Genomic DNA, 26,070 nt, shown 5'->3' with positions numbered 1-26,070 from the left:
CCCTAACCATCAAATGTTCGTAAATGTAGGATTATTTTGGGTACAAATGGGGGAGAGAGTGCCCTAGGCAGGGGGTTGCCATTGAGGGTGGAAAGGCTGCAGAAAACTTCACTATCTGCCCGCATCATGCCTACATCATACCTCTCCATGTTTGGCCCCCAATGACATTCATATCTATGCATGCTGTAACTGCACCAAACCACCCATCACCTAGTGTCGCCCTTGTGCTATCCGAGTCAAGCATGAGCTGAGACGCGAGCGAACATTGTGCCAGTGGCACTTCACACCATGGACAGCAGCTCCCAACATGAGGGCGCACCTCGACGCCCCTCCAGGAGGAGCTCGAGTGCGGGAAGAATGCACAGAAGAGATTCGAACTTGAGCACTGCAAGCATCGTCAGCGATGTGGAGATGTCGACCACTGATGTGTTTTCGGGGCCCATATGTAAGTATTCCACCCAACAGTTGTCGCATAGTGGATGCGCATTGACCTGGTTGTGTAGCGGAATCTGTACCCTCTTCCGTGACGGGATTTGCGTATAGGCTACCTCGAAGGCGAGCCGGGTCGATCAGTTCATTCACGTACTTCACAGAGCAAGACCAAGAATCGCCGAACGTTTTCTCGGACGAAGAAGCTGTTGAGAGCGACGAAGAGCAGGGCCACATACCCGATGAGGACCGAGACTTGGAGGCTGGCCTCGAGTTTGATACCTCCCGCCGCAAGAGTTCAAGCAGATATCGGACATCGGCAGACCAGCCTCTCCTTTATAGGCACGATTCGGCGAGGAGTGACACCCAGAAACACGAGGAGGGCGGCAACTTCAGTCAAAAACTATACATTGAAAATGAGGATCTAACCATGGCCATTGCTGGGTTTACGACGTCCACTATCGGCTACCTGGCCTATCTGGCGATCTGTGTCTTCACTGCGGGCATTGGATATCTGGTCTTTCGCTGGGTGCCTAGGTGGCGCATATCTCTCGTTGGATCTCCAGCACCCCTCAGAAAGTGCTCTTGGGTTGTCGTAGAGGTGAGCTATGGCCCAGAGCGACACCGTCCCAAGAAGAAGGCTAAGAGATTTCAGAATCAATGGGGTGAATTTACCGTTCATTATGTGGTTTCCGAGGACTATGGCCATCCCATGTCGACCGTTTTCACACGCTCCGGCAAGGAAAAGCTCAATGGATATCGATACGACAACGACGCAGAATTGCAGCACCTACGGTATCTTGACTACAGGTACATGAGGCTCCTGTATTACCCGGTTGAGGATAAGTTCGTCTTGAACAACGACTGGTGGGATCCGCAATGGGTGTCAGTCAAAGCTCTTCGGGAGGGTCTTGACACTGAAGAAAGAGACCCAAGAGACCAAGTCTTTGGCAAGAATATGATTGAAATTCAACAAAAGACCATCCCAGAGTTACTGCTCGACGAGGTTTGGCGGTCCCTGTTTCCATAATCCTTCGAGCGCTGACTTTTGGCAAGGCTTTTCACCCCTTTTACATCTTCCAGGTCGCCAGCCTCATTCTCTGGTCAATGGACGAGTACTACTACTATGCTGCGGCAATATTTCTTATTTCGGTCTTCTCCATCACTACCACGGTCGTGGAGACTCGTTCGGTAAATGCTATTGTGATTCTAGCTCGAGTCAATGAAGATACTGATGTGCTCACAGACAATGCGACGACTGAGGGAAATCTCGCGCTTTGAGTGCGACGTTCGTGTGCTCCGCAACGGCTTCTGTAAGTTCGTGTGACATGAGAGCCAGGCTGGTACTGATCCCGGCTTAGGGCGTTCTGCGCTTTCTAGTGACCTTGTCCCTGGGGACGTGTATGAGGTCTCCGACCCGTCTCTTGCACAGCTTCCTTGTGACAGTCTGCTCCTTGCAGGCGATTGTATCATCAATGAAAGCATGCTCACCGGTAAGCTTCAAGGCCGTTTCCTCTCTCTCTCTCTCTCTCTCTCTCTCTCTAAGCTAACTTCGCAGGCGAATCTATTCCCGTATCAAAAATTCCTATTACCGACGAGGCTCTGCCGTACATTGATCTTGGTGCAACATCAATCCATCCGAGTGTAGCTCGTCACTTCCTATTCTGCGGCACGAAGATCATTCGTGCCAGACGCCCGCAGGATACTGAGGACGACGAAGCCGTTGCTCTTGCTATGGTGGTTCGTACTGGATTCAACACAACCAAAGGTGCTCTTGTGCGGTCCATGCTCTTCCCTAAGCCATCAGGCTTCAAGTTCTACCGTGATTCATTTCGGTACATTTCAGTTATGGGCATGATCGCCGCGGTTGGATTCATTGCTTCATTCATCAATTTTGTCAAGCTCGGTCTCGCCTGGCACTTGATCATTGTCAGAGCATTGGATCTCATCACGATCGTAGTGCCTCCCGCTCTACCAGCCACTCTGACCATCGGAACGAACTTTGCCCTGGCACGCCTCAGAAAGCAACAGATCTTCTGCATCAGCCCACAGAGAGTCAATGTTGCCGGCAAACTTGATGTTGTCTGTTTCGACAAGACTGGGACGTTGACCGAAGACGGCCTCGATGTCCTTGGTGTCCGGCTTGTACAACATCCGGAAATACGCTTCGGCGACATTCTGGAGGGGGCACGTGAACTTCTTCCTCCAGCGTCCTACGATCGTGATCCGACGGTCGACTACCGGGTGAATAAAAACATGCTCTACTCAATGGCTACTTGTCACTCCCTTCGACTGGTCGAAGACGAACTGATTGGCGACCCTCTTGATCTCAAAATGTTTCAATTTACAGAGTGGTCATTCGAGGAGGGTTCTCGTAACACGAGCCACTTTATCGAACCTGGAACCCATCAAACAGCACCCAGTGTGGCACGTCCTCCACATGGTTTCGAGTATGACTTGGAAGATTCTCAGGACAACGAGAACCCGGTGCGGGTGGAACTGGGCATCTTGCATTCTTTCGAGTTCGCCTCGCATTTGCGACGAGCCAGTGTCATCGTGCGGCAGCACTGTGACCCGGGAGTCAATATCTACGTCAAAGGTGCACCAGAGGTCATGAAGGATATCTGCACAGCATCGAGCATTCCTGACGATTTTGACGACCTGCTCAACTACTACACCCACAAAGGTTTCCGAGTCATTGCCTGCGCCTCGAAATATATTTCGAGAATGAGTTGGGACGATGTTCAGAGCATGGAACGGGCTGAAGCTGAGTCGCGTCTTTCACTGATCGGCTTCATCATTTTCGAAAACAAACTCAAGGAAATCACCACCGAGATCATCGAAGAACTGAACGAGGCCAAGATCCGCAATGTCATGTGTACAGGAGACAACATCCTCACAGCTATTAGCGTGGCGAGGGAGTGCGGCATTATTGATCGCAATGCACACTGCTTCGTTCCTCATTTCGTCGAGGGAGACAAGATGGATGCTAGAGCACGCATTTGCTGGGAAAGCGTTGACAATCAAATCTATCAACTTGATGAAAACACTCTGCTACCTCAGCCATTACCGGCCGAGGACGACAATGCGGCTCCATATGATGCGATCGCCATCGGTGATTACACCCTGGCAGTCACTGGCGATGCTTTCCGTTGGGTCATTGATTTTGCATCCCCGGAAGTGTTGCAGCGGATGCTCGTCAAAGGCGCAGTCTTCGCTCGGATGTCTCCCGACGAGAAGCACGAGCTTGTTGAGAAGCTCCAAAGCATTGACTACTGCTGTGGATTCTGTGGTGATGGCGCGAATGACTGTGGCGCGCTCAAGGCTGCAGACGTTGGCGTCTCACTTTCGGAAGCGGAAGCCTCTGTCGCTGCGCCGTTCACCAGCCATATCTTTGATATTTCCTGCGTGCCCGCTCTGATCAAGGAAGGCCGTGCTGCTTTGGTGACCAGCTTCTGCTGCTTCAAGTACATGAGCTTGTACTCGGCCATTCAGTTCACGTCCGTCAGCTTCCTCTACGCGTCGGCATCAAACCTCGGAGATTTCCAGTTCCTCTTCATCGATCTTGCGTTAATCTTGCCACTGGCAATATTTATGGGTTGGACTGGTGCATATCCCGTTCTGAGCAAGAAACGCCCGACCGCAAGCCTCGTATCCCGAAAGGTCTTGACGCCGCTGCTGGGTCAGATCTTGCTTTCGGTTCTTGTTCAACTGGTCGCGTTCGAGACGGTTCAACAACAACCATGGTACATACCACCGCGACTGGACAAAGAAAAGTCCAATGTCGACAACTCTCAAAACACTGCCTTGTTTTTGGTATCGTGCTTCCAGTATATACTTTCCAGTGTCGTCCTCAGCGTTGGCCCCCCATTCCGACAGTCTCTGGCGACGAACGTCCCCTTTTGCGTCACGATTGTGGCGGCACTCCTGATTTCTCTATACATGCTTCTAGACCCGGCCAAGTGGTTGGCGGATTTCATGGATCTGACGGAGATGACGGCAGACTATGAAGTTTTCTTGCTGGTGTTGGCTGTGGCAGGGTTTGCCGTTGCCTACCTAGCTGAGCGATACTTCTTTCCCCTACTGGCGAAATTCATTGGACGACTCAAGTCGAGGCTGAGACCTGGACACCCCAAGAAGAGAAAGCAGTACAAGCTCATCGCCGAGGACATTCAGATAAGCACATAAGGGACCTGTATGTATGTATGATGTGTATTCATTGGTTAGAGCAAAAGAGAAGAGTATCTAGAGAGAAACCAAACGAAGATGCCGAAGCATCCTTTTTATCCAGCTGGTCTGTACCTCTTCTTCCGTATGGCAGTCATAAATCATCTACGCATTTCGTACTCTATCCAGCCTGTTTCGACCATCGCGCGCACGGCTACTGGAATGCGAAGGGTTTCATCCACTGGGGAGGGTTTTAGTTCTTTCTTGCGTGGAAGACGGAGAAGGGAGAGTCGAAACGTCCAAGAGGGATGGTTGATGGCTGAATGACTGGGATCTCACTCGTTGACCTTCAGAATCTCTTCTTACATATGTAGGTAGGTATTGAACCTTGTCTTATGGGCAGAAGCGATATCTGGGAACGCGAAAAACAGTATATGCTTTGATCTCCCCTCTCTGGATCCGCTGCATAAAGCCCTCTTGATCTGGGTTTCCACACAGTAACTAACGACGGTCCATGTTTTGACAGCCATATATACAATGGGTGGCTGTTTGGGTCGTACTATTTCTGGCTGTGATGTTGGTCTCGACAGCTGATGACCTTCAGACTTCTTCCTCTCTCTTCGTGCCCCGATCTGCTTTCCACCAGAGTTTCCCCCCCTCCTTTCACCTCATATTTTGTTGCTCATTTTCTCGACCCCGCGCCAAACCGCATTGTTCGTAATCTAGTGGTCCCAAGGGTGCTTCAGGCCGATCAGGGCAGGGCCGTCTTTCTTCGCTCTATAGAACAGCTGGAGGTCCCCAATCGTCAGCTCAGCAACCCACAGGGGGAGTCACCGGCGCGCGGTGTATCAGTATAAGAACTCACAAAGAACCACATGGCAGCGCCTAATCCTGTTGCGCAGAATCTGTAAAACGGCGGTGCTGCGTTGATTTGCCGGACGGGGTGGTTGCCTTTCCAGACGGGTTTGGCCATGGCGGGCACGGGCTGCCGGAGCTGCGCGAGGAGCTGACGCAGTACCTAAGGAAGGGAGAAGAGGCGGCTGGGCTCTTCCAGTGGGATGGTCAGTGGAGGAAGTTCAAGGCTGTATGAAGAAGGATGCAATTGAGATCGAGTGCCGTGACGAGTCGGTTGGAGGTGGCGCTAGCGTTGCGTTCGTAGCATCTACGCTTCACCGTTCATCTTAACATGTCATTTGAAACAGTCTGACGAGAAATACTAAATGTTGGCTCAAATCACTAGGTATAATGGCCCCTTATGCTCAATAATATCAGCTATATTTGATCTGGCGCCCGCCTCATCGCTTTTATGAGGGCATCTACATTCTGTCAGACTGTGCCATTCTTTTTCCCTCCAGAGGCTCGTCAGGAAGAGGATGAACCAGCAAATGAGCTATACGAGCAGATGCCATGCCGTTCTTCTCACAAAGCCCATCCGCGGCTCTCCAGAATGATAGGATGATAAAATACATGTCGACAACGAGGTTCGAAAATATGAGTAGCAGATCCAGAATCAACTGCAACAAGACACAGGCGGAGGGAGTTACTGTGTGCATGATAGGGCTTGATTATCCAGGGATGTTTGGGCCGACACCTATTCTATCGACCCGACAACATATTTGTCTTTTCATGAGAGAGTTGAAAGCCGAGGAGAGAAAGAGGTTGAAAAGCCGGCTGCATATCAGTCCTTGGGGTTGGCAGCCTCGTCGGCTATCTTGGGATGGTGGATAGCCTCTCGACACAGTCCCCAAACGGGTCTTGCTTACTTGAGGCGATTCAAGCATTACTTCAGCTGACAAGGGTGAACATTTACTCCAATTGTGACCAAGAATTGTGTGAGCGTGGTCGTTCTGCATTCGATCGCCGCTCATCTGATACTCGTAGGTGCAAGGAATAGGACGGTTAAAGGCGTGATAAAGTGTTGGCAGGCGTAGGCGGCAAGGAGCCGAGGCGGACAAGAACTTTGCACACCCTCGTTGTGACTGTGGAGGTTGATGTTCGATGGTGTACAAGTACGAGCGTACGCGTGAAGTATCAGAAGCAGAAAATAGAGCATCATCTGGAGCCGCCAGTGTCACCAGAATCCATCAGAACCCCGCTAATTATCATCATCGTAATCATCAACATTGCCAGGGCGCGTCTGGTACCCTGACAAAGTCGGAAAAGGGTCGAGGATGGAGTTGACCGTGGTCCCAACCAAAGACGCCGGTGTGTGCCAGTGGGAAAATGACGCAGATCAATGGTTCTGTGCACCTTATTTTATTGCTTTAGGTCTGTAATAGTGGGTGTTGAGCCATGGTAACTCCAACTTCTCGGCCGATGTATGCATCCGCATACCGTGACTCGGGATCATTTTATGCCCTTCGCTCTCCGAGTCGCCGAGTGGACAGGATGGACTGGGCAGACTGGGCACCGACTAGGTTGAGGCGTCGGAGGGGGGATAGGGACGAGTCCAGGGATAGCCGAAGCCTGTAGGCGAGTCAGTTCTGGGGGTGGCGAAGGCCCTGGACAACTTGCCTGGACACTCTTGACCACTGTGGACGGTGCATGGATTGCTGCACAACAAAGGAATAAAAAGTGGTGATGCAGATTGCCAAGTCGCCAGGTCGAAAGCCGCAGTTTGGAGGGTCGCAGGTGGCAGGATGATATCAGCGTCACCTTTCCAGTTCAATCGGATTTGTTGATTTGTTCCTTCATCCCATCACCACGGTCATCGTTTTCTCCCCTGGTGCCCCTGTATTTCCCGTCCCCCTTGGGCCTTCTTGGACATTCGTTCCGGCCAGCCCGTTCGGTCGCTAAGATAATTTTATCATGGCCCAAAAAAGGGTTTCTTGAGCAAAAGGGCTTCTCTTTGGCACGCCTAATATCATACCTCGTACATCTTTCGTCCCTGCGGTGTAGAAGCTGTCGACTGCAAACACCATCCATTCCTCCTATTATAATGAATTATTGATATCCAGATTATTCTTTGGTCACTCCATTACAAGCAGTCCAGAGGTGTTACCTATCTATCTGTACCAAGTACCCTGCCCACCAATCCTAGGGTCTCCAAAACCTTTGCCCGCAGCACTATTTCCTTGGATACTTCGCAACACCCTTCAACACCGAGATGAGCACCCTCTACCGAACCCTGACCGGTCAATCGCAAACGTCGGATCATTCCGTTGGTACACATGCACACCCGAGCTTGACGAGAACGACCACTGCAGACCCTCTAAACGGCACCCTGAATCATTTAAATCCTATCCAAGAACAAAGGCTCCAAGAGTTTAAGCAGCGCCTGCAAGAAGGGGGATGGTGGAAGCCCGATGGTGTCAATGGCAAACCCAGCCATGATGATGCAACTCTACTGTACGATCCCATCTTGAGCTATATGCAAACAACGCGTTGATTCCCCGCTAACTTGTGCATTACAGTCGATACTTACGCGCCCGGAAGTTCGACGTCAAAGGTGCAATTGGGCAGTTTACCGACACGGAGCAATGGCTCAAAGAGCAACGGGTAGAAGAGCTTTATGACAACTTTGATATTGAGTCGTATGAGAAGGCTCGGCTGATGGTAAGCCAGCAAATTCGGTGGCAACAAGCCGTGAGATTTGCGACAGCTATCTGACAGTTTTTCAAAATGACAGTATCCCCAATGGACCGGCCACCGGGACAGACGAGGCATTCCCATATACGTGTTCTTGATCAAAGGCCTTGACAGCAAAAACGTGCAGAGATACCAGAAAGACTCGCAGGCTTACAAGGACAGCCTTCCAAACCACAAGAATCTCTCCACACCCGCCAAACTGCTACCCCTGTTCGCCCTATACCAGAATCTGCTCAACTTCGTCCTGCCGCTCGTTTCTACACTCGAGAGACCGAATCCTGAAGTCCCTGTGACAAACTCTACAAATATTGTCGATATTTCGGGGGTGGGTTTGACACAGTTCTGGAATTTAAAGGCCCATATGCAGGATGCCTCTGTCTTAGCAACAGCACATTACCCCGAAACCCTGGATAGGATTTTTGTGAGCAAACCCTCCACTTGGAGTTCCCGTGTAGAACGAGCTAACTGTGGCCAGATAATCGGCGCGCCCGGTTTCTTTCCAACAGTCTGGGGCTGGATCAAACGTTGGTTCGACCCCGTAACCGTCTCCAAAATCTTCATTCTCAGCAAAAATGACGTGAAACCTACCTTGGAAAAATTTATGGAAACCAAGGACTTCCCAAAGCGTTATGGCGGCGATCTCAACTGGGAATGGGGTGATCTACCCGATCTGGACGATGAAACCCGGGCAGCTTTGGAGAGGGATGGGAACAAAGGCTGGGTCACCGGGCCCTGCCTTTGGCTTGACGGGCAGAGAGTGCCCGTCGGATCTGAAAAGGGCAAACTCAGGCGCCCAAATCGAGACATTGAAAAGATGAAGCCTGTTGTCTACGCGGCGGACTACACGGAAAATCCCGTCCATCCGGACAAAAAAGTGTCTTCGAGCGAGAGGCCGCCAGTGCTCAATGGAACTGCCTCACCCCATCATGAAGCTGAACAAGCTTCAGCTGCAGCGGCTGGAGGAGCCACAGTTGCGAATATTATTGCGACCGAAACGAATTCGGAGCAGCAAGCACAAACTCCACACACAGAAGCACAATCGACAGCGCCGTCAAAGTCAGAACCGCTTCCTCATCCGCCATCCCAACCTGAACCTGGTCCTCTTCCTGCACACTCCATCGCAATGACGACCGCTATCGAGGCAAAACTTGCTCAAGAATCAATCTCAGCCATCCCAGCCACCGCCAATGGTCACATGAACGGTAACGCCACGGTCCACGGAGAGGGAAACCCCGAAGTGCTTGTGGCGAGCGACGCGAGCAAAGGACTAGCGATCGAGGCCCAGAAACTGACGATTTCGGAGACGGGGGAGCGGAACGGGGAAAGCGAGCGGCCAGCAATGGAGAGATTCGTGACTGCGACGGAGGTGTAAAACGGCTCCAGCTTCAGCCTCGAGTCCCTGTCAGGAGATGAGGATGAGACCGCTTGAGGCTGTTCCTCCAAGCTCCACAATGCGACCACTCAATGCTATTTATCCAATTTGCTTTCACGATGTGCGACACGGAAGCTTGCTTGGAGGTGGGCGGATGATTTGGCATATTCGACTCCGCTACTGGCAGGCTTGTTACCATTTTGTTTTGGGAGCATCAAGACACCTTGCTTTGCATCTTTGGAGGGCGCGGGGTGGGTCTCTTCTGCCTTTGTCGTTGCGGCTTAGACGTTCTGGAGCCTGGCTGTGCTACGGATTGGAGTTCAAACACCGTGCGGAAAATACCCCTACAAACAGCATATATATAATGATAACTTCAGACGGACGGACATGACTGTGGGTGGTAGATATCATAATCTGTGCTTACAATTTGTTGCTATCTATATTGGACCCTTTATTGCGTACAGGAAGATAGCTGGAAGCCACTTTTGGTTTTAAGAGCGTAACTTCGAGACACACAAACCAGAGCATCCCATGTCTGCCATTGATCTTGTTCAACTCTCAGTATCCTGACACAATTGACTGTGATCCCGGTCGTCGAATTTTCGTGTCTTTCAAGATCTTCCTCTCCTGCAGTTTCATCTGCCAGTGGACGAGTCCGATGTTGGTTCCCATCGGAATGGACAATGGCGACATGGTGCTCGAGGGCTTTCGTGTCGGTACCATGTCACTTATGCGGCAATGCCGATGACCCCGCAAGCAGGTCGAGGACCCGCGTTGCCGGTCTTCTTGCTCTCTTCATTCCCGCCCTTGCCGAGGTCATCAGTACCCGCGTGGACAACGATGGTTCGCTATCAACCATGTTAGTTCCTGGTCAAACGGTTGCCAAATATGGGCGTGGCCATGGGAATAGAACTAGGAAGGAAATGCTGAGAAGGGTCCATTGGATAGGATATACGTACGCCGAGAACGCTGTGCTCGCCAATCAGCTTGACAAAGCTGTCGCTGACGCTGCCCTTGGCGTTGCCCTGAGCATCAGTCTTGATGTTACCCAAGTCACCGACGTGTCGATCCTGATCGGTTGGGGCTCCGTGGGACTTTCCATGAGGGTTGTCTGAGAAGGAAATCTAGCATCAGTATCTCGCCCTTCCTTTTTTCTCTCTCTCTTGGAGCCTTCCGGTCCGATAGCGCTGGGGAGACGTACAGTGAGGACCAGCGCTGGTGCAGCCGTTGGTGTTGTCACCGAATTGGTGGACGTGCATGCCACGCTCGGCGTTGGGGTCGTGGCCCTGGATGTCCCAGGTGATGGTGGTGGGAGACGACTCGGAGGTCTGCTCGAAGGTCACCTGGCCGGTGATCTTGGAGTCTCCACGGATGACAGCAACTAAGGAGGAAAGGTGTCAGTGACGATGAGGTTCGGGAAAGGGCGTAGATGGGATGAGCTGGAACGGCTTGAGTCTCAACGCGCAGATGGAAGAGTGCTCTAGCCGGACTGATTTGATGCTGACAGAACAAGGACTCATGGGCGGGACAGCCCGTAGAGCCCAGGTACCGGTGTTTTGGAGAATGACTGACCTGCTTTGACCATTTTGGCGGCTTAGATGGTGATTGTGCGAGTATAGGTGACTATTGCAGAATGTACCAGAGTGAAGCGAAGATGATGACGAGCTTGTTCAAAGAAGATGGAAACCGGAAGAGTTTTCACGAAAGGAAGAACCCCAAGGAAGTAATCAGAGCGCCGGTGGAGTTAAGAAGAACGAACCCTCCTACAGGCGGACGTTTCAATGTACGATGAAGCAATTGAACCTGGAAATGAGGGGCTCGGATGATGCAAATCGCCATGCGCAGTGAGGGGCATCCGTGCCAAGTGCTGCCAAGATTGCGCAATGGAGCAGAGTGCTTCCCTCTTTCGGCCGGAGCCGGATAAACTTTGCCGGTTCCGGGACCATCGACTAATCGCATGCGAGTTTTGAGGAAGTCTCAGGCTCCACCCATTTACAAGTATACTGGCACGTACTTGGACAGCCTGGCACTACTGGTATCACTGGGACTTGGTATGGGCGATTGCATGGCTACCAAATCTTGTGACATGTGGCACACACCCAAGATGTGTGTGGCATGATAATTTGTAGATCCATCGATATCAATACATCATTGTCGCTCATATCATCAACAAAAACCACGAGAGAAGCCTGCCTCCCTACTTGTATTCTCCCTCTATCGCAGGGGTCTATCCGGTTAATAATTGAAGGTCATCTTGCATCACTGACTCCAAGCTCCTCACGCTCAATCACCTGTCTGCGAGTCCAAATGCCTTCATCAGTTGGGCGTGTTTGATGCCGTTCCATCCATCTTCGACCGTGCATCAATGCTCACAATAGCTTGTCATCTCTCACGCACCCGGAAAGACGATCTCATATTCTTGAGTTTTATCTCGGCCTTGCTTACCTAACCCCGACAAATTATCCCGCCATGGCATCCGACGACAGGGAAAACCTCCCGAAATTCCTCCAGGCCATGGAGTCCATCTATGGGCCATTACCGGAAGCAACAGACCAGAATCTCGCCAAATGGACACCTCCGCCGGCGGCCGAGGGCCATCGAGGCCGCTATCTCTGGACCGACGGGTTCGCCGTCGTCAACTTCCTGACCCTGCATCAGCTCACCAACGAGGACCGCTACCTCATCTTTGCGAAGAACCTCATCACCACCGTCCATAACATCTTGGGTTACACGCGCAACGGCAAATCACGTCTGCCCGGCGCCACGGACGAGTACCCCCTCAAAGGGGGGCTCCGGATCGGCAAACACGACGAGTCCGGCGAGGACGGCGATGGCCAATACTTCCACTATCTCACCGTGTGGATGTTCGCCCTCAACCGCATGAGCGTGGTCAGCGGGGACAGATGGTACAACGACCAGGCCATCACCATGGCACAGGCCGTCCTCCCACACTTCATGTCCAACACCGAGTCGCACCGGCCGCGCATGTTCTGGAAACTCAGCACGGATCTCTCGCAGCCCCTCGTCCTGTCCGAGGGCAACCTCGACCCGCTCGACGGCTACGTCACGTACCAGCTCCTCCAGTCCACGAACCCTGACGACCCAGAGATCCTGAGCGACGAGGTCTCCCTGTTCAAGAGGATCGTCGACAAGAAACTCCGCGACTACACCTCCGCGGATACTCTGGACCTGGGCATGACGTTGTGGACCGCGCACTGGTGCACGCCCGAGGAGGAGTGGGCCACCCACCTGACGTCTCGCGCCATCGGCTGCGTCAAGCAGCTGTTAGAGAACGACTACTTTGACCAGCCGGTGGATCGACGCCTCGCGTTCCGCGAGTTCGGGACCGCGCTCGGGCTCAAGGCCGCCCTCTCCAGCGCGACCGACGAGGACGGCCTGTGCCGCGAAGACGAACTGGTCGACGCCGACATTCGCGAACTTCCCGACTTGATCTGCAGAACCTGGGAAGACACGGGCCTGGTTCCCGTGCCGACCAAGAAGATGCAAGGGCGTATGGCCGAGCTGATGCCCATCACCGCGGTCATGTACGCGACTGCGCTGATTCCGGGGCTGATGTGTAAACAGTCGTGAACAGTGATTGGGAGCTTTGAAGGGAGTTGGGAGAAGAGTGGATATCTTGGTTGGAGGGAAAGCCTTTAATACTAATACATTCTCACCACTGACTACCGAGTATAGTTCTTTGTTTCACATATCCCGACGACCGACTATAATCAAACCAAGGAGTCAATTATTATCAACCCAGAAACGGCCAAAGTATCCAGACAGCTCCTCAGACGCCACAGGACCCAAGCATTACCCGCTCTACCTTTATACCAACAGCAAATACATATTGAAAACCAACACAAAAGCCAGTCCCTCGCCCTTGCGTTCCATCTACCACACCAGACTCCCTTACAGTTGCATCGCCTTCACCACCCCATACCCGCCCAGGACAGAAACGGCAACTGGCACACAAATCTTGCTCATCCAGAGCTTCAACCCCAGACTGATCCTCCAACTGACCACCTTCTCCATCTTGCCCCGATCATTGGTCCTCGGGACGTCGATCTCGGGCTCCTTCTTGCCCAAGTACTCACACAACGGCGCCCAGCCCATGGCGGGTTCCCAAAGAAGGACTTCCCGGCCTCTTTCCTGGCACAGCTTCACCACCCAGGCATTGTGTTTGTCGTACACCTCTTGGCTCCAGAAATTGTCTGCGCCAAACTTCTCCTTACAGAATCGTTGCCATTCGATCTCGCACTGATAGTGCCAGTAATCCGGGACGCTCCAGAAGCAAGCCACTCGGTATTGCCAGCTCATGAACGGGGCGATGGTCGATTTCATGCTGGTCTCCCAATCGGCAGCACCGCCCTTGCGGATGTTCAGTACCACTTTGGCATCGGGGTACATCTCGATCAGGTCTTCGACGAACAGATGGCCGGGGAAGTCTGCTGTTGCCGCGCAGCCAGCGAAGAGCTTGTAAAGGATGGCCCGACGTCTTTGCGTGTCCTTTTCGCGAAGGGCGTCGTAGAGGAGGCGCATGTTCATAGGGGAGGAGAGGCAGCGGTTCATGTGCATGGTTGGTCCTACGTTGAGGAGCGATTTGTTCTCGAGCATTTCTTTGAGAGTGGTTGTTGCACAACGAGGAAGGCCGGCACCGATGACCTGCATAGGTCCGTTGAAGGTAGTAGGGATCTGGGGTTTGGGTGCTGGAGGGGGAGCCATGGTGCTTGAGCCTCGTGGTGAAGCTGTCTCGATGTAGGTGGAGAGTAGGACGAAATTATATCGGTGGGAACGGGACGACGATGGGGTGAGGTTTCCGCTTCTGCTGTACAGCTCTTGAGTAACCTAAAATTCCTGAAGAAAGAACTGAGACGGCTGGGAGGACACGATATTTATATCAACCACGCGGAAATCCAACTCACCTTCCATTCAGCCTCATGGAATGAAGGGTTTGAGACCGCTCATTTCTCCCTTTGGTCCCCTTGCAGCGCCACTACCATAAGTATCAGGACACAGATGAGCAATGGCGGACCTCCTCTCCACTGGCCAGAGCCTTTGCAAGCCCCCCTCTCAACAAGGAGAAGGGAGATCGAGTGATGTAAGACAGAGGAAAGGCTGCCTGATGCTGGCTCTTTTGCCCTCCTGGACGCCACAGTTAAGTGTGCTCAATAGAGTCCGACACCTGTTGGGGTCCAGCCAGTGTTCAGTGCCCCGTATCCATAAAGGCGTTTAGTCGTTGGTGGACGAGTATGCGGATGGAAACAGGCAGTGGACCTGCTGGGGAACGGCAGAGAACCTTTCGACCTGCTACCTACTGCCACGAGGCCGCTGTCAACCGTGACAGGTAGCGGCAGCGGCAGTCGGTGTTGCTCTAAACTCAATACTTGTGGGAGACAATTCGTTCCCCGTTCGAATCTGTAGTATTCAAGCGAGATTGAACATTTGGCCATTTGGCCTTTTGAAGCTAGAGGCCAACCGTATCCCCATGTTCTTGCGGATATCAGAACAATGTGATTGACATAGCAAACATTTTCAGCTCACCACCAACATGGTATGGATTGACTGGTACAGAAATGGCGGTCACTCTTTTCGGCGACCGGTGGTCGGCGCTCTGGAGAACTTCGTGGAACGGCATATCCTCACCCGTTCGGGCATGGCAAACTGGGGCAAATATGCTGGCAATGTCCAACAGAACAGAGATGCATGTGAGGCTGAAACATTTGACAGATTTTGACGGGACCACTCATTTCAAGGGATACCAGGTTCATCTGGTCCAGGGACTGCTCGGCATGGCGTCCCGATCGAGAGGCAGAGGCTGATACTCTGCCACATTGCTAGTGGATTCACAGAAGTACGTAACGAGACATCGTCCTCGTGTGCTATAAGTCAGTCTCTGATGGTGAGTTTCTCGACATTGAATCAAGCTTTCCCCCTCTTCTCTAAGGACCTGGCATAGTCTAATATAAGATGCGATCTTGACATGGGCGCGACGGTAAGAGACTTTCGCTTCATGTGGAGCCTGACGGAAGGGCAGTGGAAGAGCTCGAGCCCAGTTGCTCAATCCTAGAAAGTCTCAGGCTCGCATGGCCGGCGTACTGACTAGTAGGGCGGGAGGTCGGGGGACTGGTTCGCAGGATTTTGCCCGGGAACCCCAGCAAGGGGAAGCTAGGTCCGGAAGGACAAGATGCAATTTGGGAAGATGCTTTGACAGGGCCGAGTACCTATTCAGTAGTGGTCGTAGTAGTAGTAGAAGTACGAGAACCGAGTACCTAGTCTGCTAGTCAAGCTTGTAGTCAAGCGCAGGGGGGAAGCGAAAGACCGACACTAGCGGGGATCGGATCTCGGTGCTTGGCAAGGCCCCCCTCGAGCCTTGGCATTTCCCCGTGGCGTCTTTTGTTATGTGAGTTTGGTAGAGGCTATGAGGACAAAGGCGACGGACGGAACACTTGAAATCTACTAATTTCCTGCTCTATCCATAGTACAGCGGCAGGATAAGCCTCCCAGGAGACCCCTTTGACCTTTGTGACGCACAATGCCGTCAAGCTATCCCTCTCGTCGAGGCAACCTATGAGCTGACGAACCAGGGAGAAAGGGAGAAAGGACCGGGAAAAAGTCATTCAGCATTCCAAGTGCCCATGCAGAGCCCATGCAGCGCCCACGTTCTAGTCCGGTACTCTGTCGTTCCTGGCGTTAACCTGGCCCTCTTGCCGTGGTTCGCCTCAAACACGTCCCGTTCGCCCTCGGAACTTGTGGAGATCCAACACCAACCAATTGTTCCATCCCTGGTCCCAATCCGTCCAAACTGCCAGCATTCTTCGCGCCAGTTCCAATTGTATGCAACGTGGTGGTCCATGGACCGTCGCTCAAGCTCTGCCCAACGCCGTTTCCAGCCAAAACATGGACCCCCGGAATTTATTTCAGCAGCCTTCCAAACATACCAAAAGATTTGACCACCACATTGACCACTAGTGCGAATGTTGCCAGAACCACATAAATCTGGCCGATTTCCATCCAGTGATTGAGTGTCATTTCGGTCTCGATGAAGCCCTCTTCGGACACTCCGTGCTTAGCATCGGCAGATTCCGCGTCCGAGGGGAAACGTCCGGTGTTGTACCATTGCTCCAGCATCTCGTCCTTCTCTCGCCAGCGTTCGATCAGCCAAAGCTCAAACTCCTTGGCGTCTGACAGAGGGATTGACGACATTGCGAACCGACGCCAATACATGTTGACGCTCTTCGGCGGTCGACCCTGCAGATACGTCGATCGAATCGTGAAGATATCTGGGGCGAACCCTCCCTTTCTGCGGCCGGGTCAGCTTTTCTACCGTGACAAAAAAGGGGACAGTCATGCACTGACGGTGTGCCCTCGTAGGCAATGGTACAGTCGTAGACCCAATCGACAGTGCCCTGCAATTCCTGGAGACAGAACAATAGACCAGTGCTCCGTGGCAGAAGCTGATGCCTCATGTCAGGTATACCTTGTTTTGCAGCCCACTTGGCACTTCCCTGCTTCATATTTTGAGAGAGATTGGTGCCCTCGGGGAAAATCAGCAGCCACATGGGGTCCAGTCCATCTGAGCCAGACATGGGACCGCTATGTCGGGTCTTGAGCTTCTCGAGCCGATGCTTCAAGCGAGGCTTATCCGAAATCCATTTGCGTGCCATGAAAATGAATCCATAAAACATCATGCCAGGACCTAGGACCGGTACGTACTTCAATGACTCTTTAAGAATGATGAAGATGTGGCCATGCATCCTACTAGTGTAGGCAATCCACCAGAGGTACAACCACTCGGTGTACACTTGATGATTGGCGATATATACCAGCCGTTCAGGAAACGCCGTCTCGAGCCTGCCCGCCGATGTTTTCCGGAATTGTCCTCGTAGATCCTTGTCCCAACTCACGCGCACCTTCGTAGGGGAGAACCACCGTGTCCCTGCGATTCCCATGATAGCAAACGATTGCTTGGTCAACGCCATGTATGCATAATAATAATCTTTGTTTAGCCAATATAATGGTGCCCCGAGGAATTGGGTGACATTGATACAGACTGCGCCACAATTGAACCAGGTAAGTAGTAGAAGTGCACGAAGGATCTGGCTCAGGACATTGTATTTGACTTCGCCTGCTGGATGCGGTATCTTGCCGCCAGGCCTGCTGCTATCACCTAGACCATCGCTCGACTCGGCCGTGTGTGAGGACTGAGGGATCCGCTTTCGGAGGGAATGGTCTTCGGTCGCCATGGTTCACCTGTGAGCAGGTAACGGAGGACGTCAAGTCTGTGTTACAACGATAATTCAATGACTGTCATGGACGGGTTTCGTCAGCACTAGGCAAAGCGAATGTGAACAATAGGGAACAGAAACGCCATCGACACTAGACGATGGGCGGTGATAGATGTATCCAAGAATGACCGTCAGGAAAGGTGGGATGCATAGAGCGGACAATCAAGGAGTCGGAAGGTGGAAATTGTGAGAGTTTGTGAATTTTGTGTCCAACGACAATTCATCCAACAGGCAGACGTGTTATTGGTGCTGATGCCTCTGTACCTAGTTGGTACCTAGTTGGTTCCCGATACGAGTATGTACTGCAAGTCTGGAATAGGCCGGGAGTGAAGTTGAGGTTGGTGGACTGCGGCAACTCCCAGCGATGTGACTAACCGTACCTCGTATAGAGGTATCGCGTAGGCACCCGCAGGATTTCTGATAGGCGGGACAGGGTGTACGTGGGTAGCCTTTTTAGAGGTATCCAAGGTGCAGGAACACCCCCAAGCCCCCTAACGCCTAGACATTTCCGCCTATTTCCGGGGCGACTAAGCAGAGACCGTCTTGTCACGTGAGAGGCCAGATATCACGTGCTTGGCATCGACGACCACATCAATTACCGAAACCCTCATCATCAGGTGCTCTCTCCTTCGTGCATGGTTTCATTCTTTATCGTCGAAGCTTCGTCCGTCTGACAGGTGACAATGTCTAGAATGACTGGGAAGACCAGATAAATTCAGTTTGCTCTTTTCCTTTGACTCCTCATGGATATATTCTTCCATTTGTCGCCGACAACGATAACGATCTATGGCTGGATCTGACGATCTAGCCTTCTCTTTCAACGCATTCTCCGACTCGCATCAGGTCACAAACAGGCTCCATTATGGCGACAATATCTTCTGCCAGAAGCCGTCGTGGCCTCGCCACCACTGGACGTCTTCTGGGCCGAATAAGGAACGCCACCATGTCGCATCTCAGTAAACCATCGCAATTGAAGACGGCCTCGAACCCTCTCCCGCCATCCTCAGAGCGCGCCCGCGCCTCCTACTCAACTTCTTCGCAAGCAACCAGTCACTCCTTGAATGATCTTCCGTCTAAGAGAACATTTCGTCTCAGGGACACCCCAGCAAAGGAACTTCTTTGTCTCGAATGGTCCAAACCACCCCGGAATTTTTTGCTGATAAAAAAGGACTGCTCAGACGCAACGACGGACGCTCTTCTGGACTTTACCAGACATGTTTCGTCGACGTATCCCGATGTGAATATCGTGGTCGAGCCCAGGGTCTCGGCGGGAATTGGGGAAGAGCGCCTTGGACGGCACTTTACTCTACCTGAACTAAACCACTCACACTTGCAATATCAGGACAAAGTCGACCTTGTTGTCACCTTCGGCGGTGATGGAACCATCTTGCACGCGGCATCACTGTTCGCCACCTCCTCCCACGTGCCACCTATCCTGTCATTCAGCATGGGTACACTCGGGTTTTTGAGTGAGTGGAAATTTTCCGAATACAAACGGGCCATCCGCGAAGTATATATGTCGGGTGCTGCCTCTGAGCGACATGCCGTCATTGAACGCGAAGCTTCAAACGACTTGGACGGCCCAAATGATTACACTGGCTGGTCGTCTGTCCGTGGGAAATCCATGGGGCCTGGAAGAGGCGCAAGAGTTTTGGTCCGACAACGTCTGAAGATTGGCGTCTTCGATGCAAATGGGAACCGACTCAGCAGTAATGGGGGTTTCTCTGACGACATGTATGCGATGAACGAGGTTATCATACACCGAGGTCGAGACCCCCATCTTGCCATCGTCAATGTTTATGTGGGCGGTAGATTCCTCACTGAAGCAGTCGCCGATGGCATGATTGTTTCCACACCAACTGGGAGCACAGCATACAGCCTCAGCAGTGGCGGGAGCATCGTCCACCCCCTCGTTCCATCCTTGTTGTTGACGCCAATCTGTCCGCGAAGTCTAAGTTTTCGCCCCCTTGTTCTGCCATCGACCACCCCCATCACCTTGAAGTTGAGCGATAAGAACAGAGGTCGGGAGGTTGATGTCAGTATCGATGGCATAGGCCGCACACAAGGCATCGGTGTGGGCACAGAGGTTCGAGTCTCTGCGGAAGAGATCACAACCGACCGAGGGACCTTCACTGGCGGCATTCCCTGCATAATGAGGACAATCAGCGCAGGTGCCGATGGAGATGATGGCTGGGTGGGCGGCTTGAACGGCCTTCTGAAGTTCAACTATCCATTTGGTGAAGAGAAGTGAACACCACAGCTAGCAGCACTGCGTCGGTGATTCTACCACGTGGATTAGCGAGTAGTCCTGTCACTCGGCTTCATGATACCATCGCGGCCTCTGGCTGAATCCGGGACACATACCGCAAAGTTTCAGTGGGGGCGCGCTGATCACCTACCACCCTGGTCCTACTCCACGATGCATCAGCTTTCGGACCGTGAAGGCCCCAAGCTTCGAAATTTGCGCCGAGACACGGGCGAGAGAAGCCAATGCGAGCGAAAGAAAGAGAATGTGAAGGATTGCAACCAGTCATGCAGCAGAACCAGACTGCACCCAGCACTATCCATGGCTTTGTCCACAGAAGCGTCTGAGCAACAGAGGTGTACGATGGCAAACCAACGATAGCTTAACAGTTCGAGCTTGCACTTCACCAGGACTTCCTTTGAAGCGATTGTTATGCCACTGGATCCCCAGCTCGGCCGACGTTACAGTCAATAGTCCTTTCCGACTGAACTTGTCGCAGCGAGTTCACACGGGACGGCGTTATGAGCAGACTGCACACCTTCCACAAAGTGCAAACTGCGCTGAGAGGTATATGATATATGATAACGAGAGCCTTCGTCGCTTTAAGGCTTGTCGTCAGCCAAAGATAACAGGGCGCCAAAGGCAGTAGGTGGATTACCTATTCTCGCGTCAATGAACGGGGTTGACATAATTGATGGACAATACCCTTGCTTGATGAGACCGTCATACAAGGCTGCCTTGTGGTCTTGAGGATGCTAGGTCATGCCTTGGAAAGACAAAGAGGTAGAACAATGGCAAGAAAGAAGTGCGACCACACGTGGCACTGCAGACCAAATTAAGGAACGAAGAGTGAGACTGCGCACAATGGTCGACGAATGAATTTGAGACGCGAGGCTGCGGTCTAGTCTTCACGAGGACTCAGCCTTGTCAATTCTGTGAAGCAACCAGAAGTTGCGCACAGCTGGCACAACAGAGCTCATCACAGTTTTGATTCTGGCAACACACATCAAAACAAGAAACTTTCAGGGATTCTTTCTATCGAACTGTCAAACTGCCTCAACTGTCTCGACTGCCTCAACCCTCTCGACTGCCTCAACTGCCTTCTAAGACTGCCTTTTCCTTGCTCTGGTACAGGCTTCGAATCTGAATCTCGACCTGTTTCTCTCTCGACAGTACCAGAAAACCAGCTTCACCTTTGATCCTCTGCAACGGAGACAATCTACGTCGCACAATCATCTTGCCCTCGACTCTCAGTCCAAACTTATCTCATAGCTTTTGTCTCAGTGCCAGCAAAGGACTTCCGTTCATCTCAAGAACTTCTGATCCCAGCCATCAATCCTCCCCTTTCAGACCACAGCCTGCAAGAGATCTCTGCCACTAGATTGTGCGTTCACAGCAGCCTCCATCCTTCTCACACATACAAACTCTACCTCATCAGTCACGCCGGTCAAGTCTACCAAACCCAAATTACAGACAGCAGCTACCTCAGTTTCTCTTTCACGCCATCTGGAGAGTATTTGCCTCGACGATCGCGTCTCTGTCTGCACCTGAAACAGACCCAGAAAACTCAGAACTGGCAAAGTCTACAGAGCAAGTCTCAAGACAACAGAAATAATAAGAGGTTGACGCTGTACCGTGTGTGGTCCTGGTCTCGGGTTCGTTGCCAACTACATCTGCCACACCGTCCGAGACTTGAAAGCGACAAAGAAAACATACGAACCTTTTCAGACACAAACAAAAATGGCTTCCTTGCTCGCTCAGTCCCAGCTGTCGAAGACTCTGAGTCTCAATGCACCCGGTGTTGTCGATGACAGTCAAAGATTAATCCCTACCACGATGCCGAATCCCCCACCGCAGCAGCCTTTCCCAGCATACTCTCTCGGATATGACCCAACCACAGACGTCAGATACGTTTCGCAGGCAATCCCACCACAGCCCGTCAATGGACAGCATTCACCTCACCCATTTCACATGCTCTCAGAGGACAATTTGCATCCAGTCCTATTTCAGATGGAACCATACCCCAGTGTGTTGAACGGCGTCGATGCTCCTCTGCTTGTGAACCAAGCCACCGGCCAAGTCGAACAAGGCAATGGGGGAAGACGGCTGAGGTACTTCAGCCACTTGCCAAGGTGGATAGCGCCCAATGTGTCTGGGATGCTAATGGAGTTGTGGCTTCGCCTTGACCCGCGAGTGGACATGAGCGATATCATGGCTCGTGTTTACCAGCTGGCTGGCACGAGGACGCCGCAAGGCAACACTTTTAATATGCGACGCCTGCGGTTCCGAGAATACATCTGGGCTCCGCCATTCACCTCAACCCGCCAGCATCCCACTGCGTGGGAAGTCGACTTGATTTCCAAGAGGACTCGTGAACAATTGTTGCTCAACACGTGCATGGTGGTGGACCTCCCGAACAACCGCCTTCTCAAGCCTGTCCTCGGCAACGACAAATCCATCCGTGGATATGTCGACAGCGGTCTGCCAATTGACCACTTCTTGGGCGGTTATGTCGCGCCCGTGCCCCTCCCATCCGACCACCAGATGTTGGTCCTCGAACTTCGCAAGCGGATGCAGACTCTGGCGCTGCGGCGCGGGCTCGGCAATGGTCCAGAGGACTATCGCCGAGTCCCGAAAGATCTGCATCCTGCTTGGTGGCACAAGGGGGTGGCGAGAGACACAATCATTTCGGACGTTGACAACAAGAGTCACGACGAATGGATTGCGGAGAAGCTGGGGGAATACCCCGGGTTGACAAGGCCTGGTGCCCAGCGCACCAGGGCGCGGAGGGGCGCTCATACCAGCGCCCTTCCGCCCCAAACCCGGCCTCAGCTTCCTCTGCCTGCAACGGCTGCGTCGACCTCGGTGTCGAACCAGCAGGCTCCGTCTCCACCCCCGTCACCGACGGACCCGCGTCTGGCGGGCACAGGGGCGGGTGCATTGGGAGTGGCGTCCGTTACGCCGCTGCATTTCAGCAACGCCCAAGGTGGCACCTCCTACTATGTGGAGGATGTTCACCGGCGTGAATATGCGGCGGCGGAGGCAGCCCGCGCTCAACTTTGACATGTTGAGTACGAGGCTCTGTCAGGGCGACCACTTCAGGCAAGGCGGTCCTGCTGGTGAGGGGGAGGGAGGGAGGGGGAGGGGAAGGGAGGAGGAGGCAAGAGGGGGGTGTGCAGGAGGGGTCCGAGCGCGAGTTGTCGTGTTATTTGAGGGGAGGGACGGAGGGGGGAGGGATGTATGAGAGTATATGACCGGGCTGGAGGAGGGAGACGAGGGAGCCATCCCTCCCGAACTTGAGAACTTGGGCAATGTTTCAATAGAATGGATTTTCTTTTCCCGCAATCTTTCTGTCTTTTAATTTCGCACAAGTCCTGTCGTTTCAACACAGTGCTGGCAAAGGGCTGATAAAAGACGAGCACATGGATATGTGTTGTATTGTGTCCTGTGGAGTTGGGAGACAGATTCCCATTCCCCGCAACCAGCGATGCGGTATGTCCGAAACTCATCAGCCCACTCATTCGTTCCCTTTGTCCTCGTTCCCCTTTCGTGCCGAGTACATATACAATACAATACCTCAGTCCTCGGCTGGTGGTGGTGGTGGTGGTGCCGTCCGTGGATGCCGCGTCCTACGAGCCAAGAAAATCCCTGAAAGATGCAGCCTTGTCTCCCGTGTCACGTGGTTGGTTACTTTCGCCCCTTCGACTACATATGTACCATGTTGGGAGTAAAACCGGCGTGAAGGGGGAGGGTAATGGCGTATGTATTCTGCCTCGGTAAGAAGTTCGATGCTGTAGATATGTGAGACTGAGCGATCAGGTCATATATGGCAGTCGAATGCTACCTCCGGGTCACAAGGTGGTCTTGGAGGAGAGAGAGAGAGAGAGAGAGAAAGGAAATATTTTGTAAAGAACTGGAACAATCACCGCAACTCTCACCTGAAGGAATCACTGCCATTTGGTTCTGGGGCTTGACACCAGAGATACAGAGACATCACGCCATGCCCAACGCTGGAGAAGGAGAAGGCTCCCACGTGCCCTCTGACGGCAGCCAACGAAAGACCATGTGAAATCAGAAGGCTGTGAAGCGGGCACACACAGTCATGTCTCTTAGGCCTGGTTCCGTCGTTGGGCCGCCAGACATGGAGCGTTCGGACCAGGTGTGGTGCTGCTGCCGTCGACGTCAGTCACAACCGATGTTTCTGTCCACCACAGACGACAGGTCTGCCCTGTGTAGTGATGCCATGGTAGGACTCGTACCCAACAGCCGGTGAGCCAGGTGATAGGTTGTGCAATCGCTCTGGACGGAGAGATGCCTGTCAACATATTAACATATCAGGGCTGGCCCCCAGGCCTCCATATCCAAGGGCAGGACGTAGGAATGAAATGTCGAATGGGGGAACCAGAGACATCAAACCACGAATAAGACCAATGAGTATTGACAGGAAGGTCGCTCTGCGGCTAATCTCGTTCGTGAGTATCAGAAAAGAAGGGTAGAGGTTCCAGCATCATGTCAGGGAAACAAATTGCAATCTAAACGGAATTCTCCATCGGTCACTCACTCCTGAGAAGCAATGAAACCGAGTCGTTGTCCAAAAGATTCAATCAAACCATACATTTCATTGTCAAAATAACTTCCCAAACACATGCACATCGTGATATCCATCCACAGCTTTAGTTTCTCAACTGCTGCTAGGTCAGACTAGTGGAGAAATATCAGCTCTCCGTCGTTGTTGCTTATGCGCTCGTCCAGGTTAATCCAGTCCCTGTTCCATCTGCCGTCCCCGGTACCCAGTTCAGCCTCCAGAACTCTGCCGTTCTCAATCAACCTGACATTTCGTGCGCTGGCTCCGAAGTTGCCTCCTCGATACCAGGCAAAATGACCATGTGAGTTGGTCAGGCAGTCGTTCAGCGAGATAGAGGACAGCTTGTGCTCGCCATGGACGTTGGTACAGGAGGCGATGAGGTCGTAGTCCCTGTCCAGCGTGATGCTGTTCGAAGAAGAAGAGAAGTTGCCATGCGTTGGCGCGGCTGACCTTTGGCCTTGCTGATGTTTTGAATGTTGGTTCATCCCATACGCAGCAGTGCCCGCCACGCCAGCGGCAGCCACGCCGTATTTCTTCTTTTTCTTCTTTTCGTCGTCCGATGAACTGCTGCTCGAGGAGGACGAGCTAGATGACGAAGAGTCCCGACGGAGCCCTGCAGGGCGGTCGGCTTTGTTCTTCTTCTCCTTCTTGCCCTTCTTGTGCTTTTTGAGGGCATCCTCCGCCAGAGAGCCAGCTATAGCACCTCCTACCGCCCCGAGGAACCCATGATTTACTTTATGGCCACCGTATGCACCCAGAGCACCCCCAGCTACAGCGCCCATGAGGCCGCGATCCTGGGAGACTGGAGCATTGGGGTCAAGCGGGGCGCCGTGTTGTGGAGGATAAGCATCGCCCATGTGAGATTGTGGTGGGCCTGGCGGCGGCGTAAAAGTGTCATATTGACTTTGATAAGGAGGTGGATGAGGTGAGTGGCCGCGTTGAGCCTGGTCGCCATACCCGTAGTCAGGGGTTTGAGTGGGATAATTGGATTGATGATACGAATGTTCGGGTGGAGGGGAAGTATATTGGTTTGCGTGATGGGAATATTGGTCATTCGGGGCTTGGTAACCTCCGTGAGGACCGTATGGCTGCTGGTAGTCTTGTGGCGGCGGAGACGCATAGTCATATGGTCTATTCTGCTCGTAGCCTTGATTGTACGGCTGGTCACCGTATCCATGAGGAGGGCCAGATGGAGATTGCCATTGCTGATAACCTTGGTCGCCGGGGTTGTTGTAACCGTGCTGCTCGGGATACTGATTGTTGTTGTTGTTGGGATTATTGTAGTAATAGTCTTGACTAGACATGGTGTTCAGAGCGGCAATCCTCCGGCGGCGACAAGTCCTTTGGTCTTTGATCTCTCAAGGTTGTCGGTGAGGTGAAAGGTGATCGAGGTCAA

General features: G+C 52.7%; 9 protein-coding genes across 9 annotated transcripts; 5 read left to right on the top strand and 4 right to left on the bottom strand.

Annotated features, from left to right (window-relative positions):
- Positions 1 to 288: 288 nt before the first annotated feature.
- AYO20_06809 (hypothetical protein) lies at positions 289 to 4,617 on the top strand (the record flags this gene model as incomplete). The annotated part of the gene is made up of 6 exons (XM_022645097.1): positions 289 to 445; positions 504 to 1,435; positions 1,486 to 1,620; positions 1,676 to 1,742; positions 1,791 to 1,922; positions 1,976 to 4,617. 6 exons carry the CDS (start codon positions 289 to 291, stop codon positions 4,615 to 4,617), a joined length of 4,065 nt encoding a protein of 1,354 aa, XP_022498986.1.
- Positions 4,618 to 7,702: 3,085 nt separating this feature from the next.
- AYO20_06808 (hypothetical protein) lies at positions 7,703 to 9,556 on the top strand (the record flags this gene model as incomplete). Its single annotated transcript, XM_022645096.1, has 4 exons — positions 7,703 to 7,944; positions 8,010 to 8,151; positions 8,225 to 8,605; positions 8,660 to 9,556. The coding sequence occupies 4 exons, from the start codon at positions 7,703 to 7,705 to the stop codon at positions 9,554 to 9,556; spliced, it is 1,662 nt and encodes a 553-aa protein (XP_022498985.1).
- Positions 9,557 to 10,284: 728 nt separating this feature from the next.
- AYO20_06807 (superoxide dismutase) lies at positions 10,285 to 11,141 on the bottom strand (the record flags this gene model as incomplete). The annotated part of the gene is made up of 4 exons (XM_022645095.1): positions 10,285 to 10,404; positions 10,516 to 10,667; positions 10,758 to 10,937; positions 11,129 to 11,141. 4 exons carry the CDS (start codon positions 11,139 to 11,141, stop codon positions 10,285 to 10,287), a joined length of 465 nt encoding a protein of 154 aa, XP_022498984.1.
- Positions 11,142 to 12,025: 884 nt separating this feature from the next.
- Positions 12,026 to 13,147, top strand: AYO20_06806 (hypothetical protein; the record flags this gene model as incomplete). Its single annotated transcript, XM_022645094.1, has 1 exon — positions 12,026 to 13,147. One exon carries the CDS (start codon positions 12,026 to 12,028, stop codon positions 13,145 to 13,147), a length of 1,122 nt encoding a protein of 373 aa, XP_022498983.1.
- Positions 13,148 to 13,468: 321 nt separating this feature from the next.
- On the bottom strand, positions 13,469 to 14,281 carry AYO20_06805 (hypothetical protein; the record flags this gene model as incomplete). The annotated part of the gene is made up of 1 exon (XM_022645093.1): positions 13,469 to 14,281. The coding sequence occupies one exon, from the start codon at positions 14,279 to 14,281 to the stop codon at positions 13,469 to 13,471; it is 813 nt and encodes a 270-aa protein (XP_022498982.1).
- Positions 14,282 to 16,172: 1,891 nt separating this feature from the next.
- Positions 16,173 to 17,802, bottom strand: AYO20_06804 (hypothetical protein; the record flags this gene model as incomplete). The annotated part of the gene is made up of 3 exons (XM_022645092.1): positions 16,173 to 16,429; positions 16,498 to 16,859; positions 16,916 to 17,802. The coding sequence occupies 3 exons, from the start codon at positions 17,800 to 17,802 to the stop codon at positions 16,173 to 16,175; spliced, it is 1,506 nt and encodes a 501-aa protein (XP_022498981.1).
- Positions 17,803 to 18,787: 985 nt separating this feature from the next.
- On the top strand, positions 18,788 to 20,095 carry AYO20_06803 (hypothetical protein; the record flags this gene model as incomplete). Its single annotated transcript, XM_022645091.1, has 1 exon — positions 18,788 to 20,095. The coding sequence occupies one exon, from the start codon at positions 18,788 to 18,790 to the stop codon at positions 20,093 to 20,095; it is 1,308 nt and encodes a 435-aa protein (XP_022498980.1).
- Positions 20,096 to 21,829: 1,734 nt separating this feature from the next.
- AYO20_06802 (hypothetical protein) lies at positions 21,830 to 23,152 on the top strand (the record flags this gene model as incomplete). Its single annotated transcript, XM_022645090.1, has 1 exon — positions 21,830 to 23,152. One exon carries the CDS (start codon positions 21,830 to 21,832, stop codon positions 23,150 to 23,152), a length of 1,323 nt encoding a protein of 440 aa, XP_022498979.1.
- A 1,638-nt stretch (positions 23,153 to 24,790) lies between these two features.
- On the bottom strand, positions 24,791 to 25,978 carry AYO20_06801 (hypothetical protein; the record flags this gene model as incomplete). The annotated part of the gene is made up of 1 exon (XM_022645089.1): positions 24,791 to 25,978. One exon carries the CDS (start codon positions 25,976 to 25,978, stop codon positions 24,791 to 24,793), a length of 1,188 nt encoding a protein of 395 aa, XP_022498978.1.
- Positions 25,979 to 26,070: the final 92 nt, after the last annotated feature.

This window comes from Fonsecaea nubica, assembly GCF_001646965.1.
Source record: "Fonsecaea nubica strain CBS 269.64 chromosome Unknown Scaff44, whole genome shotgun sequence".
Taxonomy (NCBI): domain Eukaryota; kingdom Fungi; phylum Ascomycota; class Eurotiomycetes; order Chaetothyriales; family Herpotrichiellaceae; genus Fonsecaea; species Fonsecaea nubica.
Note: the sequence above shows the minus strand (reverse complement) of the source record. Positions and strands in the feature narration are given on the sequence as shown.